This window comes from Poecilia reticulata, linkage group LG13 (genome assembly GCF_000633615.1).
Source record: "Poecilia reticulata strain Guanapo linkage group LG13, Guppy_female_1.0+MT, whole genome shotgun sequence".
NCBI lineage: Eukaryota > Metazoa > Chordata > Actinopteri > Cyprinodontiformes > Poeciliidae > Poecilia > Poecilia reticulata.
Window position 1 is genome coordinate 1,325,326 of NC_024343.1, and position 16,740 is coordinate 1,342,065.

The 16,740-nt window shown below is 37.5% G+C and overlaps 1 protein-coding gene across 1 annotated transcript; it reads right to left on the reverse strand.

Moving 5' to 3' along the window:
* Positions 1–528: 528 nt before the first annotated feature.
* LOC103474125 (integrin-linked protein kinase) lies at positions 529–16,433 on the reverse strand. Its single transcript, XM_008424878.2, has 13 exons — positions 16,306–16,433; positions 13,752–13,994; positions 7,550–7,715; positions 5,540–5,635; positions 5,361–5,457; positions 5,172–5,255; positions 4,856–4,941; positions 4,640–4,749; positions 4,354–4,481; positions 3,456–3,577; positions 2,659–2,758; positions 2,025–2,155; positions 529–1,934 (listed from the first exon to the last, which is right to left on the reverse strand). The coding sequence occupies exons 2-13, from the start codon at positions 13,838–13,840 to the stop codon at positions 1,785–1,787; spliced, it is 1,359 nt and encodes a 452-aa protein (XP_008423100.1). The 5' UTR covers positions 13,841–13,994; positions 16,306–16,433; the 3' UTR covers positions 529–1,784.
* Positions 16,434–16,740: the final 307 nt, after the last annotated feature.

Consider the following 16,740-nt stretch of genomic DNA (forward strand, 5'->3'; position numbering starts at 1 on the left):
ATGGTTTAAAGTTATATTGTAAGCACCTAAGCTTTGTTATTTTTTCAGGTTTTTTCTTGTTCTTCAAATTTTCCCCATTTCTATCAAAAATCTGTTTCCATCCGTCCACCCATGTCTTTCTGCTTTGGACTGTTTTTCACATCTTTTAAACTTTAGCTACTGTCCAAACATCAGCCATAGAAACACTGACGTTTTTATTTTTAAATTTTCAGTTATAAAAATTGACAAAAAGGCTGACAAAATTAAAGCACTGAAAGTGAATATGAAAAAAAATGTGTTGGAATCCTGTAGATATCTAGGTGTAGTCTATTGCAGTAAAAAAATAAACTTCAAGTTGGCTGTGTAGTTTATTACACTTTTTACTTCATGTTAGGTAATTATTAAATCTAATTATGGAGCGACTGAAAATTTCCACTCTTCTAGAGCGCTTCATAGAAATGGGCATTGCGAGATGGATTTCTAGCACACATAATCTGTATTATGTTTTTGTCCTCTGTCAGGGTAACCTCAATCATAAATGACATTACATTTGTTGATACATCTCATTTTTAATATACTTATATATAAATACATACATTTGTCTTACTCGTTCTTTGATTTTGGCTTCAACCAAGTGATTCGGCACAAGCAAGCAAGCAGGTAGAGGCACGGAAACGACGCAGGTGAAGGCAACAATCCATGACTTTAGGAAAAACTAACTCCAGAGAAACAGGTAAACACCTAAAAGTCTCAGTAATTCCACTTTGAAAGACATAAACTGCCCTTTAACGTCCCTGTGGTAGCAATACTTCCTAAAGACGGTCAGAAAAATGCTAGTGGTTTTGACGCCAACAAATGGCGTCACAAACACGGCAAATGTTGGCATTTTAGTAGAGTAAAACTATTTCTGTATTAAAAAAGCCCAACAAAAAAACACTTGAAATAAGCTGTTGGCATGTTGACATTGGCTGACTGCTTTTTGCTCAACTGTTCACATAAAAATCAGATAAAATTGAGGGACAGGTACTGAGATTACATGAATATAATAAAATTTGAACCCAACACAAACAATTGAGTTAAAAGCTGATCTCATAACTTAAAAACGGATCTTGGGATTCATTATTAAGCGTCTTTTCCCAGTGTTGGCAAAGAGGTTTGCCTGCTGAGCTTTAAATCGTTTGTCGTCAAGAAGCAACGCCCGACTGAGGTGATTTGTGTTCATGAACGCACCACACTGCCAACACTAAAACAAAGCCTTTCAGGCTCAACCAGCTGAATTGTTTCAATACTAACCTCTGATATTTGGCATGCTTGTTCATTGCATATAGTTTCTTGCCATTGCAAAAACAACCGACATTCAACTTCTCCCCCCGCAAGATATGTTTTAGGTTAATCTGTTATTTCTTTAATCAGAAGCATTTACAATGGTGATAAAAGTAAGCCTTTAAATCCACCAGTCTGACGGATCACCATGCTGATCTCCACAGGTTATTTAGTGCCAAGGAAAAGATTGGACTCGATCCGCATGATTACAGTTTAGAAGATGCAAAGACATACGAGGCAAACACAGTAACATAACAATTATTACACTGAAAAAAAAAAATACAAAAGAAGGGATTGCTGCTCCAGTCATCTCAGAAAGCACAGGCTACGGTGGAGAGGAGTGTAGCGGTAAGAGTTTAAGGCAATACTGGTAAGCACCAAAACACCGTTTCTAGACACAGGGTCTCATCCGGTTTTAAGGTTATCCAGGGACTGAAACTGTTTGACAAAGGAGAGCGGTAGCAGTTTTTTTTTTTTCTTTTTCACTTGTCCTGCATTTTTTCCAAAATTGGCACAATCATGTCAAATTTGGGCCTTTTAGCCGGGTCTTCGTTCATGCAGATCTTCATGAGTTTGCAAATGTGTGGAGAGATGCCAGGAGGGATGGTGGGCCTCAAACCTTCCAAGGCGATCTGTGGTTTAACAAAAAATAAAAAGTGTTTATGTTGCATTAATCAATAATAATAATTAAAAAAAATTGTCGAGTTCTGACTGCTGTTGACCTTCATGCCGATCTCCATGTTGGACAAATCAGCGAATGGAACTTCTCTGGTCACCAGCTCCCACAGCAGGATGGCGAAGCTCCACATGTCAGCAGAACGACGGTTAATCTCTTCAGGCTTCTTCTGCAGGGCTGGCAACCACAAAGAAAACAAAAACAGTAAAAGTTAACTCATTATATTTCATTTACTAATAATGGACATTAAACTGAATCTATTAGGATATACATAAAAGTCAAGAAGGCATTTGAGATTTTTGCATTTGTAAATCAAAATATAATTGTCGTGTTTTCTTAATTTGTAGTTGTGCTTAGTTAATGTTGCATTTTTCAATGGGTAGTTGTGTTTAAAGATTTGCACTTCAGGGCCACTGTAGTTGTACGATACGATGCATTTTCACGGGCTGCAGTTACGAGTTTCCATGTCTGCTGTAAACATGCCCTGCTTGTTGTCACTGTTCTCTAATAGCTTTATGTTTGCAAGTTGCTCATATTTCTCTGTATCTGAACGGGGAAATCAGCTCCAGATGACATTAGGCTCTGAGTCAGAGTGTAGTTTCCTGCGTCCATCATTTCCCCCTGATCTGGTGTGGCTTCAGCCGTCGGTTTGGATTGGTCTCGTTAGAAGTGATGCCTACCCTCAGGGGCAACCCATGCAGGCGAGTACATCCTGCCGGGACACAGGAAGGAGAACTTGACGTCGGCCATGCTGATCCTCGCCGTCAAGTCTTCATCTATCTGCAAGAAAAAGGAAGAAAATGAACTGAATATCTCTGTGATCGGATGCTGCAACAAACAAGAGGCTAAACCTTTGATAGAAAAACAATGTTATTACCATTAGGGCTGGTGCTTATGATTATTTCAGTCATAGATTATTATGTGGAATATTCTGCTGATTAATCCGATAGGGAGAAAAAATAAATAAATTGACACATTCTGCAGATTTATGCAATATTAGACATTTATATGAAAATGCAAATTAACAAATGATTACATTTTTTAAATATTAAATAATAAAATAAATATTTGATTGAGCTTGATCATTTATAGGAAAGGATGTACCTGCAGTAAAAAAAATTGTTCTAACATCAATACAGTGCATCTGTTGACTATTTCTATTAACCTATTAATAATCAGATAGTAAAAGTTGCTTTAATAGGATTTTTACTGACAGAATTTGAAGCAGGTGAAGCTTAAACTGCTACTTGAGGAGTTCTGAGTGAACATAATGATGGACAAAAAAGGAATTTCATCTTAGATGCAAAATGTTTATATTTTTTGTAAAGTTTTGGAGTACAGGCTCTAAAATATGCTATTTGCTGATGTAATAACACACGCAGACTAGTAATCAAGCCAGTCAAAGATTAACTGATTACTAAATTAGTTGATGATTACTTTAATAATCATTAAGGTGAATCATTTCCGCGCTACTCACCATGATACTCTTGCTGTTGAGATGATGACGAGGGATCATGGGCTCCAGTGTGTGTAAGAAGGCCATTCCGGATGCAATGTCCAGAGCAAACTTGACTGCCTGTGTCTGGTCCACCACGAAGTCTGGCAGCAGGAGGAGGAACGACAAATTAAGGTTTTGGTCGCTGTCTTTAGTCAAGTAGGAGAATGACAGGAAAACAAAAGGGACGACAACATAATGACAACAAAAACAGATACACGACTCCTGCAAATGACTTACTGTGCTTTGCAAAAGTATCCCTACCGCCTAAAACATTACCTTTTTTTTCAGGTTGTAAGGGATTTTATGTGACAGACCAAATACCTCATAATGGTGAAGGATAATTAATGCTTATTGCAGCTAGAAACTAGTGATTAGGGCCCAGAATGTGGGTGGAGTGATGGACTCAGACCTGAACCTTCAGACACATAAAGGCAGTAACAAAGTCGGCCTTCTATCACCTAGAGAACATTTCCAGGATTAAAGGACTAAACTACTTTTCAAACAGAAAAGTAGTTCTTCTCAACCACCACTAAAAACACACCTGTTTAAAGTTGCCTTTTGAGTCATAATAGCTGGAATATTGATCAACATATTTGCTTGATGATTTTGATGATGGCATTTGACAAAATGTAATGTTTCATAAAAAGTGACTATATTGTGTTTTTATGGTATAAAGCACGTTGAACTGCCTTATTGATAAAACCTGACATTAATATGCATCTTTTTCTGACTACATCCAAAAGATGCATAACTTTATACCGCTCTGTTCCTTCAACGTGTGTTCAAGTGAGTGGTTGTAAATAAAGTTCATAATGGAAATGTGAGCCACAGTAGAGTGATTACACATATGGAACCCAATCAGAGTGGAAATACTCACTGGTGCCTTCATGGAGCACTTTGTAGAGGGAGCCACAAGGCATCCAGTGTGTAATGATGATGGGGTGAGGGGCGGGAGGAGACGGACATGCTCCCAACATAGGCAGGACGTTTGGGTGGGAAAAAATCCTGGGTGAAGCCAGGGTGGGTCGGGGTGAAGGGAGACAGACACGGGGCGAACGGACAAACATTTTCACATCAATATTTCTTCGAAAATGAAAACGGACACATGAGTGAGCACAGAGAAGAAATGACATAAGTGAAACATTTTTTAACTCAATAGAAACCTGAGTTTGGGATATTCCTCGTTAAAGTCTCTGCTCTTCCTCGGAGTCCAGTCGCGAATTTTTAGTACCTTAACAGCGATTTCGTTACCTTGCCAACGCCCCTGCCACAGCTAGGCGTGAGAAACAAACAGAGAGAAACATGTGGGTTTAAATGTCGTTATCGGCGGAGCGAGACGTAAATAAAGCGGGAGTAAAATACACGATGATGTGAAACACCTCTCCAGAATGGTTTTCATTTCTTTTTTCAGTGAAGGAAAGCTGTCTGTGGTCGATCCCCGCCAGCTTGTTTAAAGTACCGTTGCCTAAAAACACAAGATGAGGAAAAAAAAATGTTTATAGAAGTGAAAGCGAAGACCAAAAAAAATCACTAGTTAAAATGAAGGAAGGAAAAAAAAGCCACAGGGAACTTAAAAAAAAAAGAAAAAAAGAAGATGGAGTCTGAAGTGCAACTTCCTTCATTCAGCACTTTTGCCAATTTAAAGGACGGAGGAAGCTGGTCAGCTAATAATTGGGTTGTGTGTTCCTGACTCACGCGGTCGGGTTCGGGTGGTGCCTTTCCAGAACGAGTCCTTGAAGGGTATTTTAGCTAGGCTCTGCCCCATTTTCTCTGCCTTTTCTGGAAGGAGCAGAACCAGAAATGTCAACTTAAACCAAAAAATCTAAAAAAAAAAAAAAAAAAGTATCTTTTTAAAACTTGTGACAATCCAACAAGTGTCATCACCTCTGAGGAGTTCCCGCAGCTCAGGTTTTGCTTTATCCATAGGCGTTTCTCCATATTTGTTACAGATGCTCACCAGAGCGCCGCTATTCACAAGATCCTGAGGAGAAAGAAAAAAAAAATTATGGTGAGCAACATTTTAAAGCCATTTTTGATTCAGCACCACTAGGGGGAGCACCTACATCAGCCACTTGGTTTTGTCCCCAGAAGCAGGCGTAATGCAGCGGCGTGTTGCCGTGCTCGTTGACTGCGTTGGTGTCCGCTTTGCACTGGATCAGCTAAAAGAAGAAGAAACAACAGATTATATCTGAAGGGAGGCGACTCAGATCATATTTGGACTTTATACAAACATGAACCTGTAGGGTGACAAGGAAAAAAAAAAAAAAGAAGACAGGGAAGGTTGTTTTTTTTGCCCGTGGACACATACCAACAGTATTGAAACAGATCTAATATTAAACTCTTGGGATGCTTAGCAGCTATTTTAAAAGGAGACGCCTGGAATGATGCCACTTGTATGTATAAACTAAAAAAGATATTTACTAAGGGGGGATTTTACTGCCTCTCTGTGGTGCAGGAACTTAGCAGATGCAAGAAATTAATTAAGTTTTAATTGACCCTCATTGAATGGTTGCCGGTTAGAAACTCCGCAATCCTCTTTTTGTTTTCTAATGCCTGAAGACATTATATGAGGTGTTGTTACGTTGCCCTGACAACAACATTCTTTTATGTTGGACTTTGTTGTGTAGAATATAAATGTAATATTTTATCTACAAGGAAAGATGTTAAGAAATGAGAGAAAGAGGTAAACTTTAATGATAYAACAGGAAGAGCGACATTAAGTGAAAGTTTTCTTCATTTGATTTTTACGCGGGTCGTTCAATCCCACTCATATCAGAGATTATTAAGGTTTAGAAAATGCTGGTAAATCTGTTAATCTCAGGATTTATTTTGTCTTGATTATACAGAGACTGACGTTTCTCTAATGCTATTAAAGATYATCTCTAATWCAGACGCTAATTTAAAAAGTTAACTCTGTAATCATTTTGACTTTGTTTTAAAAATAATATTAAACTGTTGACAGAATCCTTCACCCTCTGTCACACAGCAGTCTAGAAAAGATACAAGATGATAATATTTTTCAAACAGGACTGGAGGGAASAGCTGAGGTCGGTTTATAGTGATYGGTTGGGGACGCGAATACAAGACCTGCACTCTCAAGTTATACTATAAAAAAATAATAATAATTCTARTTTGTTCAAACTTTAACTATGTCGTAGTATAAAACAGATCATCTGAAGAAAAAAAAAGTCATGTTCCTCTGYCTCCTTGTTGTTCTACTCCCATCTGCAGAAACACACCGCTCCTGGTCAGAAACAACCAATCAGAGGAGGGTTTTACAGCTGTCAATCACACTWGTGTACGTGTTTTGGCTGTGCTAATGGCAGAGTAACGACTTAACATTACAGGAWAMCGCTTTAGCTAGTTGGTGGCTAACTAGCCTTAACATTCATGGCAGACTAAGGTTTGTAACCTAGCAGAGAACAAGGGGGTGGGGTAAACAGCGCATACACAGGCATGAGTTTCACAAATTATCTGTCTCATATTGTATTGTCAGRCCATAAAGAAGTTTTAATAAAAGTGCCTAAACTAAATGTGAAGATTTTTCACTAAAGTGCATTATAATCTGGATTATTTTACCAACTGTGTGCTGGCTGTGCCACCGTAGCAGTAGCTTACCTGTGTCCTCTAGAACCAGATGAAAACTATGGCCTTATAGTTTGTGTAGATAAAACCTGCTTGTTCTATCTACACAATGTGGTAATAASTTCTTCAACTACACTGCTGTGGTTTCAGCTGTTAATGGATGCAGCACAAGAAGAGACAAGCGCCACTGAATTTATGACTTGTTCAGATTACATCATTTAGGATTTCACAATATCCTGGGTTGAAGCAGCAAGACTTGCTCAGACAGTGCTTCATCTCAGGTTTGTTTTTGAGAAACTCTTGTTAGTCATAATGCTTGTTCAAGCGTCTAGTTTTTACATCAAACTCAGCCAGACTTCAGGATATGACTAATTGTGTTCACTAAGCCGTTTAAATCTCGGTGCTAAAGAGAATTTGACCATTTTCAGACATGTTTGACCAGATATGTAATCATAACAGTATCTCTTTGTGTTTACATGAACCCCCACCTTCCCCACAATGTCCCGATGTCCATGACTGGCGGCCAGGTGCAGGGGTGTGTCGTCTCCACGGTTCATGACRTTGATGCGCGCTCCTCTCATGATGAGCATATCCACCACGTTTGAGCGTCCTTCCCTGCATGCCCAGTGGAGGGGACTGAAACCATGGTCGTCTCTGCAACGACAGATGGACAAACGGCTGAAATAACTCCACAGAAGGGACAGCTGTTAGTCGTGAACTCCACAAATCTGGTCCTAATGGAAGCGTGAGGAAAAAGGGAGCCATTATTGAGCCGAGTGTAAACTGGGTCAATACAAGAATCAAGAGAGAAGCTCCATCTTGAATGTGCAAACATTTCAGTCTCTTGATGTATGAGGCTGGTATAGACTTAAAAACACACAGCTTTATTTGCATCAAAAAACAAGAAAAAAAAATACTTAAGAATACCAAAGCAGAGGACAATATTTATATTTTGCGTGAGAAATGTGTATCCTTTTCTTTTCACAACTATGAACTAAAATGTGYGGCTGAYATGAAAAAACACTCAAAACCTGAAGAGCTGTGAATACTTTACAARGCATAGTAGTATAGTTTGTACAGGTTTCACCAACTCAGATTTAAATCATAATGGTCTTAAAAGCTCTTAAAATCTAAGACYTGTATCACGACAGAAATACAGTAACTGCATATTTTTCTTATATTAAGTATGGAAAACTATTGAGGAATATGTGGTAGTCAGTGTGAGATCAACCCATAAATCTTGTTACATTCTTACTTTAGCTGAAGATGTTAGAGTTCATTTCCATTTTTTCCCTATTTGTCATCATATCTCCAYCTTTGGTTTTCTATCCTCATTCGGTTCCATGCTCTACTCCTTCTCAAAACCTTCTCAGCTGTATACATAACATAAAATTATTCAATAGGGTTTTACCACCACGTTTAAAATCCTCAAAACCTCTGAGCAAAATGAACGTAGCATCGTGCAGGTTGGCAAGTGAGCCAATAGCGAAGACGAATGGATGMTAAATCTGCACTTACCTATGATAGATGCAAAATAACTAGCTAGATAGCAAGGTATGAGCAGCTTGTTAGTACTAGCCTCAACCGCCTCATCCACAGAATGTAGAGTAGGATATATAAGACTAAGTTGCTCTGCTACAACAAAATTTAAAAGAGCTGTGATTAATGTATTTAAGGCCAACTTAGATAATTTTTTTCATGAATTTAAGACTTGAAGGATTTRCAAATACCCTGACTAAGCTCTATAACTTGGTTTTTTGGTAAAGCCTTTTGTTGATAGAAATAATACAACATAGAACCTCCCCGACTTATGTTATTTTTGTAATTTTTTCCTTCTTTATCTCTATAAAAGTATCCCAGCTGATATAAGACAGAAGAAAACATGGATAAGAACTGTGGAACTCATCATTCCTGCTTGTCACACAGAAACAGGCTACAAAGCACCAAGGACAAAGGCCTCGATATGATACAGTCGCCCCAGTGACAAACAGATAAAGACAGAGATTAGGAGACAGGGTGACTGAGTATCAATCAGAAAAAGCTACTCAATGTTTATAAAGTTATATGTTATCTTAAATGAGACATTTTAAGACCTTATTAGACTTCCTGCATTAGTGATGCAAAAAGCAGCTCCAGCTGCCAAGTGGAAGTTTGTAATTCCTCATTTCCTCTGGTCTCTCTGTCACGTCCTCCTTTCTTATAAAGTGTCCTCCCTACGCTCATTTATCCTCTTCTCCCACATCGACTCTTTTTTTTTTTTTTTTTTTACAGAAAACTAAAGAGCACAGATCAGAACTTTGACTCTCGGCATACTTTCCTGCTGCAGCTTGGGAACCAAAAACACAGCATAATGCTCCTGTTCATAAATGTATGCACATATCTTAAAGCCTTAAGTAGGCAGTCAGCATAATAAAAGGATGTGAGAGCTTAAGGAATGTGTATCTTTCGCCGCCCACCCCCAGCATCAGCTCTAGTTGAATTCAAACATCCTGCAGAGCCGAGCCTCAAGAGACCCACAGAGACCCTCAGTCCCCCAACAGACCGCTATCTGTGCGACCCGCTGCAGTTACACCAGGTCCACTCAGAGGGCAATTTCCTCTCAGATCAAAAGGCCAAATCCAGAAGACTCATTAGATTTTGCTCGTGAAAAACACTCCCCACAGACTGAGGTCCAAGGTTTTATTAGGTTTCTGCCCCACGACCCGGTCTACCAGAGGTCAGGAGGTAGTGTGGTGAMGTTAATGGTTGTGTTTTTCTAAAGCGGTTTGTACAAAACACGCTACACAATGTAATGGACTTTAATGCGTTAATTTMAATCAATTAAACACCAATTGTACTGCGTTAAAAGTGTCATTGTTGAGCTCATATGTCTGTCTATTCAATAATTCAGCAGTAAAAAGGGTTTTGAATTAAAATGCCGTTTATTTTGTCGATACATTGTTTGATTAAAATGTGATTAATTGAGACTAGTTACATATCCTACACTACTAGATGGCAGCAATTTAAACAGGTTGTTTTGTGGTTCACTGGTCAATAAATAATAAAAAAATGGGGCGTATCCATATGCACTCTGTCAGTCAGCTGGCTGAAAGAACACTGCTACACTTTTTCGTTTGCTTAAAGAAAAGAGATAAAATGGCTCTGGAAATATTTCCATTCAAAACAAAAAAWGAAGTCAGTCATCTCAAACAAACTAAAGGAGGACCATTCAACAATAATATGAGGGCAACGGCAGTAATTCACCTATTTGGATAAGTGGATTTCTACATGGGGTAAAATGAGAAACTATTGTTATTGCTTGGATTCTAAGATTTGAATCCTAATTGGTCCTTGCATTTTGAAACAAGAAGTTCAGGAACAGACTGACTTTCACAAAGCTTTCTAAAATCTCACCCAGCYGAAGCAAATATAGACGACAGCTTAGAAAGTTGTGACTTTTATGGTCACATCAAAGTCCAGCTCAGCCCTCGGGTTTCCCATATACAACGGATTTACCCATAAAGCTGACTTTATCTGCTAAATCCAGAAGCAGTGGAGTGCCAGGGTCTCCCCCGCCTCGGCCCCCACCGYGTCCTGACTGCAGCCATTTATTTCAGGCATTTCCACCTGCTAGCACAGCTCAGCCTGGCAGACTGAAGAGCCAGAGGAAGAGCCCCTGTCTGCACTCTATCTGTCTCTGTACAGTCACCTCTGACAGATCGCATGACAGGCCTCAGCTAAGGACAAAAAAAWTTCTATCAATATATCAAAAGCCACAATCACTAACAAGTATTTTGATATGATCTGATTTTATAATATTTTTGTTGTAAACAGTTTGGACTTAATCATATTTTTATGTTTTATAACATATGAGGAAAAAAAAACAGACAACATATTGAACTGGCCAGGCTCAAGACCAGCCTGAAGAAATTAATCAGATTGGTTGTGATTTTTTAAATAATCGTTAACCAAGTTAGAAATTGATAAACTTTTAACTGCCATAGAAAGACTCAAAAGAAAGGCCATCTGCTGAAAAAACAACACTAATTAATGAAGGCACATTATMGATACACACACATGCACTTTGCATTTAAGATAAAAAGCGTTTGTCTGTAAATATGTTTTACCAAAACCTCAACTTCACCTACTCCTAATTCACTAAAAGAATCGATTTTAGGCAATAAAATGTTTATTTTCTGAAAATAACATTGTTTATTTGCATCAACAATGTAACTAATGCATAAAAAAGGTGGAAATGGTTAGATGAAAAATCTGCAGAATGCGGCTTTCTTAAAAATCGGAGTAATTGATAGAATAATCAACTAAAATAATCGTTAGTTGCAGCTCCTTACCAAGTTTTGATCCTGCTTAGAATATGTTTAATGACTTTGGAATAAAAAATCCTTTTTTATTATCTTAAGATGTGAATGTACAACTAAAGTGGACAGAGTTAAACTAGTAGAAGCATTTTATTATTATATTATCCTATAAAACATACCTGATAGAAAAACAGTCTACAGTTTCCATTTTCTGCTCTTCTGTTTGACAGATTAAACCCAGATACTGCTGGATCGGTCAAAAATGATTTTTTCCCCTATGTCTTCCCTTTTCCGTCATGCTCTCCTGCGYTATTTCTGTCATCCAAAGAAAAAGGAACACAAATACCTACAATCTTCTTGCATTTTTTTTCGTCAATGTTTTCCTCTTCTGACTAAAACCAGACAGATTTACAGTACAGCTGTGCATGTGGCTTGTTACTGCTACCAAAATGTACAGAAGTTTACAAGATGCTGCAACTCTCTTCCAAAGTATTCCTAGAATTCAAASTGATTTTAATGCGATTTCAAAGACAGATAGTGCCCAGTTTTCTGGGAAACCATSTCTGATCTGTGGGAGAGAAATACCGGAACTTAAAAMATTTTTTCAGGATTTGGCTTCATACACAAACAGAAAAACAGTCTTTTTCTCCCAGGCCTGCCCACCACAACAATCTCCTCCACCCCCCCACAGCAAGGAGAGGGAGGTGAACTCTTTCCTGGAGGCCCGTATTTTACTCCTTGTAAGGAGATTCAGCATTCCTCTTTGTCTGGGATCTGCATTAGATTAAACACACCGTCATCTTGGAGGAAACACGGTGTTACAACTGCAGTCCGGATGGAGCTGCTTACAGTCAGTTTTTACTAAAAACGGATACAAGAATGTCAAAATAAAGTTAAACTTCTGAAAAAGCATAAGAAGAAWTTTGTTTCCTCAAATGAAGGAGGCGTGGGGGTCGGAAAAGGGAACTTGACATGTAATTAGCTAATGGGCCGGTCACAAATAGGAAGGCATGTTGACACAGGCTCAGTTCACTCAGACTGCTTTAAAAGAGACAGAAAGGCAAATAATGAGAAAGAAGWAAGAGAGAAAAATGTATATTTTTGCAAAAATTCATCAGGTGAGGTTGCGCAACATTAACATGGAGAAGTGCTGAAACGATTAATCGATTATTCAAATAATCATCAAATAACTTAGTAATCAATTAATCATTAAGTATTTATATTAAAAGAAAAAAAAAGTAAATCTGTTGTAAGAGCAACATATTCAGAGCAGTAAATAAGCCACAACTGTACAAATTCAACCCAGAACTCTTCAAGAGGCRTAACTTTATCTCTTCACCTGGGTCAAMTTCTGTAAAAGAAAAAAAAAATTCCTTATAAGGATATTTTACCGTCCAATTATTTAATGTTTCTTCCTTTATTGATTTTAAGTCGAGCAGAAAGTATCCAGTTTTTCACATGTTGATGTTAGAAGTATTTTTTAGATGCGTTTCCTTTCCTACGAATTATGTAGCCTTCACTAACAACAGAAATGTTATTTCATTTCAGGTTATAGAATGTCTTTTTTTATTTAGAAAAGATAATACATTTGTTTATTTGCCAGATTTAAATGATTTTTAAGATTTCATATTAAAAATAGGCTTAAATGGTTAAATAAAGACTCTTTAGTATGTTCCAATTTTTATATGATTAATCAATTAATCATCAGAATAATTGATGATTTTAATAATAGTTGGTGGCAGGTCTAATATGRATTAAACCAGAAAGAAACATGAGGAACAATAGAGTTCATACTGAGCACATTTAAATAATTAATACTTGATACAGAAAAGACAATATCCATATCACTCATTTTACAGAGTTTCTTTAATTTTCTTTCATTCAGTTTTTTTTCTAAAGATATGAATGATTRTGACCAAGAATTGTTTCCTGTATTCTGCTGAACCCATCAATGTGAATTCAGCTCAACTCTCTCTATATAAATGCTTCCTGTAAAACGGCTTGYTTCCTGTCTAAAACCAAGCTTGTGAGTTATTTTGGTGTGTTTGGGCATAAACACGGAGCAGTAAGGAAATGAGTTGAGTTTAAGGCCAGAGTCTCCGTTGGGACTGGAAAGGAGGGCTGTGAGCCAGCATCACAGATCCACCTCAAGAATGTGGAAAACTCTGAATGCTTCTTTCAGATTCTGATCTAGATTACATACACAGGTTGTGACATGACTCATCCAAAAAAACACACAAAAAAAACATATGTAGACAATACCATTAGCATCTAATTTAATGTTAGAAATATTCTGCATATTTAATCTAAGCAATAAATCGTAGAAAAAGTCAAGAATCTTAAGTGAAGATGATATATTTTATTTTTAGCGTTTCATTTTATGCTAACTCACCCCTGATTGAGGTCGTTCTCTGTGTTGTCCAGCCACAAGCGAACTGCTACTGCGTTGCCTTCCCGGCACTGTGTAAAGATATCATCCATTCTGCTTGGTGGACTCTTCTTCTTCTTCTGYTTCCTTTCAGGTAGAAAAACTGAGATTACAAAGCTAGACGACCTGAGGAGTTCAGGCGAGTGCCGGCAAGCATTCGTCCCTCATCTGGGACTTTCAGAAATGGTGGGCAGCACTTAGGGAACTCTAGAAAAATAGAAACAAGAAGGGTAAAAGTGATTTGGTGAATTCTGTGTGTAGCGTTTCATTTTGATGCACCTAACTTCAAAATTGTAAAAGAAAGAAAACACGAATGCAGAGTAATATTAACCAGCTTTTTTGGTACAGAGCAATGTTAACCCATCCATTCATGTTACAATACAGGAGGGCAACGATTCGTCGACATAGCTGACAACAAAAAATGTCAACAGAAAATTTTATTTGTGACATAAATGCATTATAAATATGTGAATTAGTTAATATCTAAAATACACCAATAAAAATTGGTATTCAGTATCTCTGTTTGCGTTGTAGTTTCAGTGAGTTTTGCAGAGAMATGGTGCGCCACTTTACAAAGGTAATTTCAAAAACCTAAAATACCAGATCACTCAAAGAGGATTGTTTGAGGATATTCTTTTAAAACAAAATATCACATATGTGAAGCATTTTCTTTTTGAAAACGTAAGTCTCTATTTAGTGTGAAATAAGTCAATTCGGCTTCGGTCTTTTTGTAGTTTCCATGTTTACCCATTCTAAGGGGACATACAGTTGGACACACAAAAAACTGAAATCACTTGTTTTTTTTTTTGGGGGGGGGGTTCCACAAACAGAAAAAAGTTAAAAGAAGCTTTAAACTGTAGTTTGTCAAATAATTTATTTTAGGCTTAACTTTGACATTTTAGATCTTGAATAGCACAGGCTCGAAAAWATTGTGTTTTCCACTTTCACATTTATTTTAGAAGTGTTTGTGAAAATGTGGCGGCCTCAGGGTGAAAATGGCTGTACAGGTTGCAGATTTGAGAAGACGGCGTAAAAGATCCTCAAATGAAGCAGAGATAAGTTAAAGTAAATGACAAAAAAAAATCTTGAYAGATTAGTCAAGTAACCAGCTGATCATTAGCTAGCAAAGCATAAAACCTGCAAATGAATCCTTGAACTTCAATATTAGGAACACTGTGATATTCCAAGTGCATTGCTTTTGTTCTCTGTGCAGCTATTTGGATCAGATGCTCTCTCACCATCCATATTTACCCACAACGCCATTTCAGATAAAAGCATCCTAGATGTAAAAGCTCACAGGAGGGGTYGACAAACRGAAAACAGCAAAGTGAAAAAAGGGTGAGTCTGTTCAAACTGGAATAATCATCTCAATATTTACAAAGATTACCGCAATCTCACCAGGCTATTTTCCTAGTGCAATGCAGGGCCTATTCTAGCAGACGGTTCGAAAAAAGCTGCAGCACTTTTATTTGCTTCTCTAGAAACAAACCAAAATTGCTAAAAACTGGAATCAGCTTTTTTTTTATCCTAAAAAAAAACCACCAGAAAATGTCTGACAGTTGCTAAATTCTATTTAGTATAGGACTAAGAAGAAGAAGAAAAAAAACTGTGCTGTTGCTTTTAGTAGTTGTTTCTTTTAAGGTGGACACCCATACATGAATAACAGGTTGAAATCAATAAAAATCCATTTAACTTTATAGAGGCACATCTCTATGTAGAGCTGGTTGGAACTATGGCAGCACGTATTGGACATTAAGGTGAACACATGTATGCTGATTTCTCGTGTTGTTTCCAGTGAAAGTAGTAAAAATGAATACATTTCTAAACATTAAGRATACTATCAGAAAACCAAGGTGAAGGATCTTTTTCTGTCTTAACTTTTAAATTATTCTTGTGATTATAGTAAAAAAAATGTAGGAGTAGAAATACAAATAGAAAGTTTGGACATGGTTACAATCAAGTAGGAAGTGACCACTGATATGGATGAAAGTGTTCAATCATTTTAATCACGGAGTAATAATGTAACAGGTAACAAGCTATGTTTAGCTGCTGTGTTAATACAAACCCTCCTGACAGGTAATGCTGCTCTATATCGTTTAAAAAGCATTCTAAGACTATCATTTGGGATTGAATTTGTGTGTGAATTAGTGGGTAAATCTGTAAATAACACTCAAGCAATATGCTGTCACCGTTTTCAACTTAAAAGTAGCTGCACTAGCCGCTCTGCTATCAAGCTAACACCCATGGGAAAAAACTAAAGGCTAGTCGGTTAATCTCTGTAAAACACGAAGGAACTATTCTATTGCTCCATATTGAACAGAATCAGTGCCACGGCTATGTTATATAAACAGGAAGYTTGAGAAAATGAGACGAAAGCAGGTTTTTGCTAGCAAGCTAACCAACTAGTCCGACGCCTTGGGCTGTTTCTCTCTAACGTGCCGCTGAATTGACTGATGTCTCAAAAGTCACTTTTTTATTGCTTAAGTACTTTTAAATTGATATTATAGGATAGACCTACCTGACAATTGCAGCTTATCGGGTTGTAATGCAGTCAGAARAGAAGTTATTAGTAATACAGCCTATGGTTATCTCTGGGTAAAATGAGATAGGTCCACACCCTCAGCACCCCCCTAAAACGTTTATTGAACTGACAGAGGRTGTTGTGCCCTCTATGGGCGAAAGAGAGAGTTGCAACAAGTTAAAAATCACCGCCTCAGGTCATGTTAATTTTCTTCTCTTTTTCTCTTTGTTGTATCTTTTGTTCTTCAAACTGTATGACGCAAAACGTAACAAAGAAGAGCATAATAATAATCATCAGTGATTCTTGAGAATAGGGACAAAATGGGTTTTAATTTTCCCTTTTTTTTTTGTTATTTCTCAACCTGATGTATGCAAATATGACAAATAATGTTTTGGAAATGTAAAGATGCTAAGGTACGGGCTCCCGTTGCAA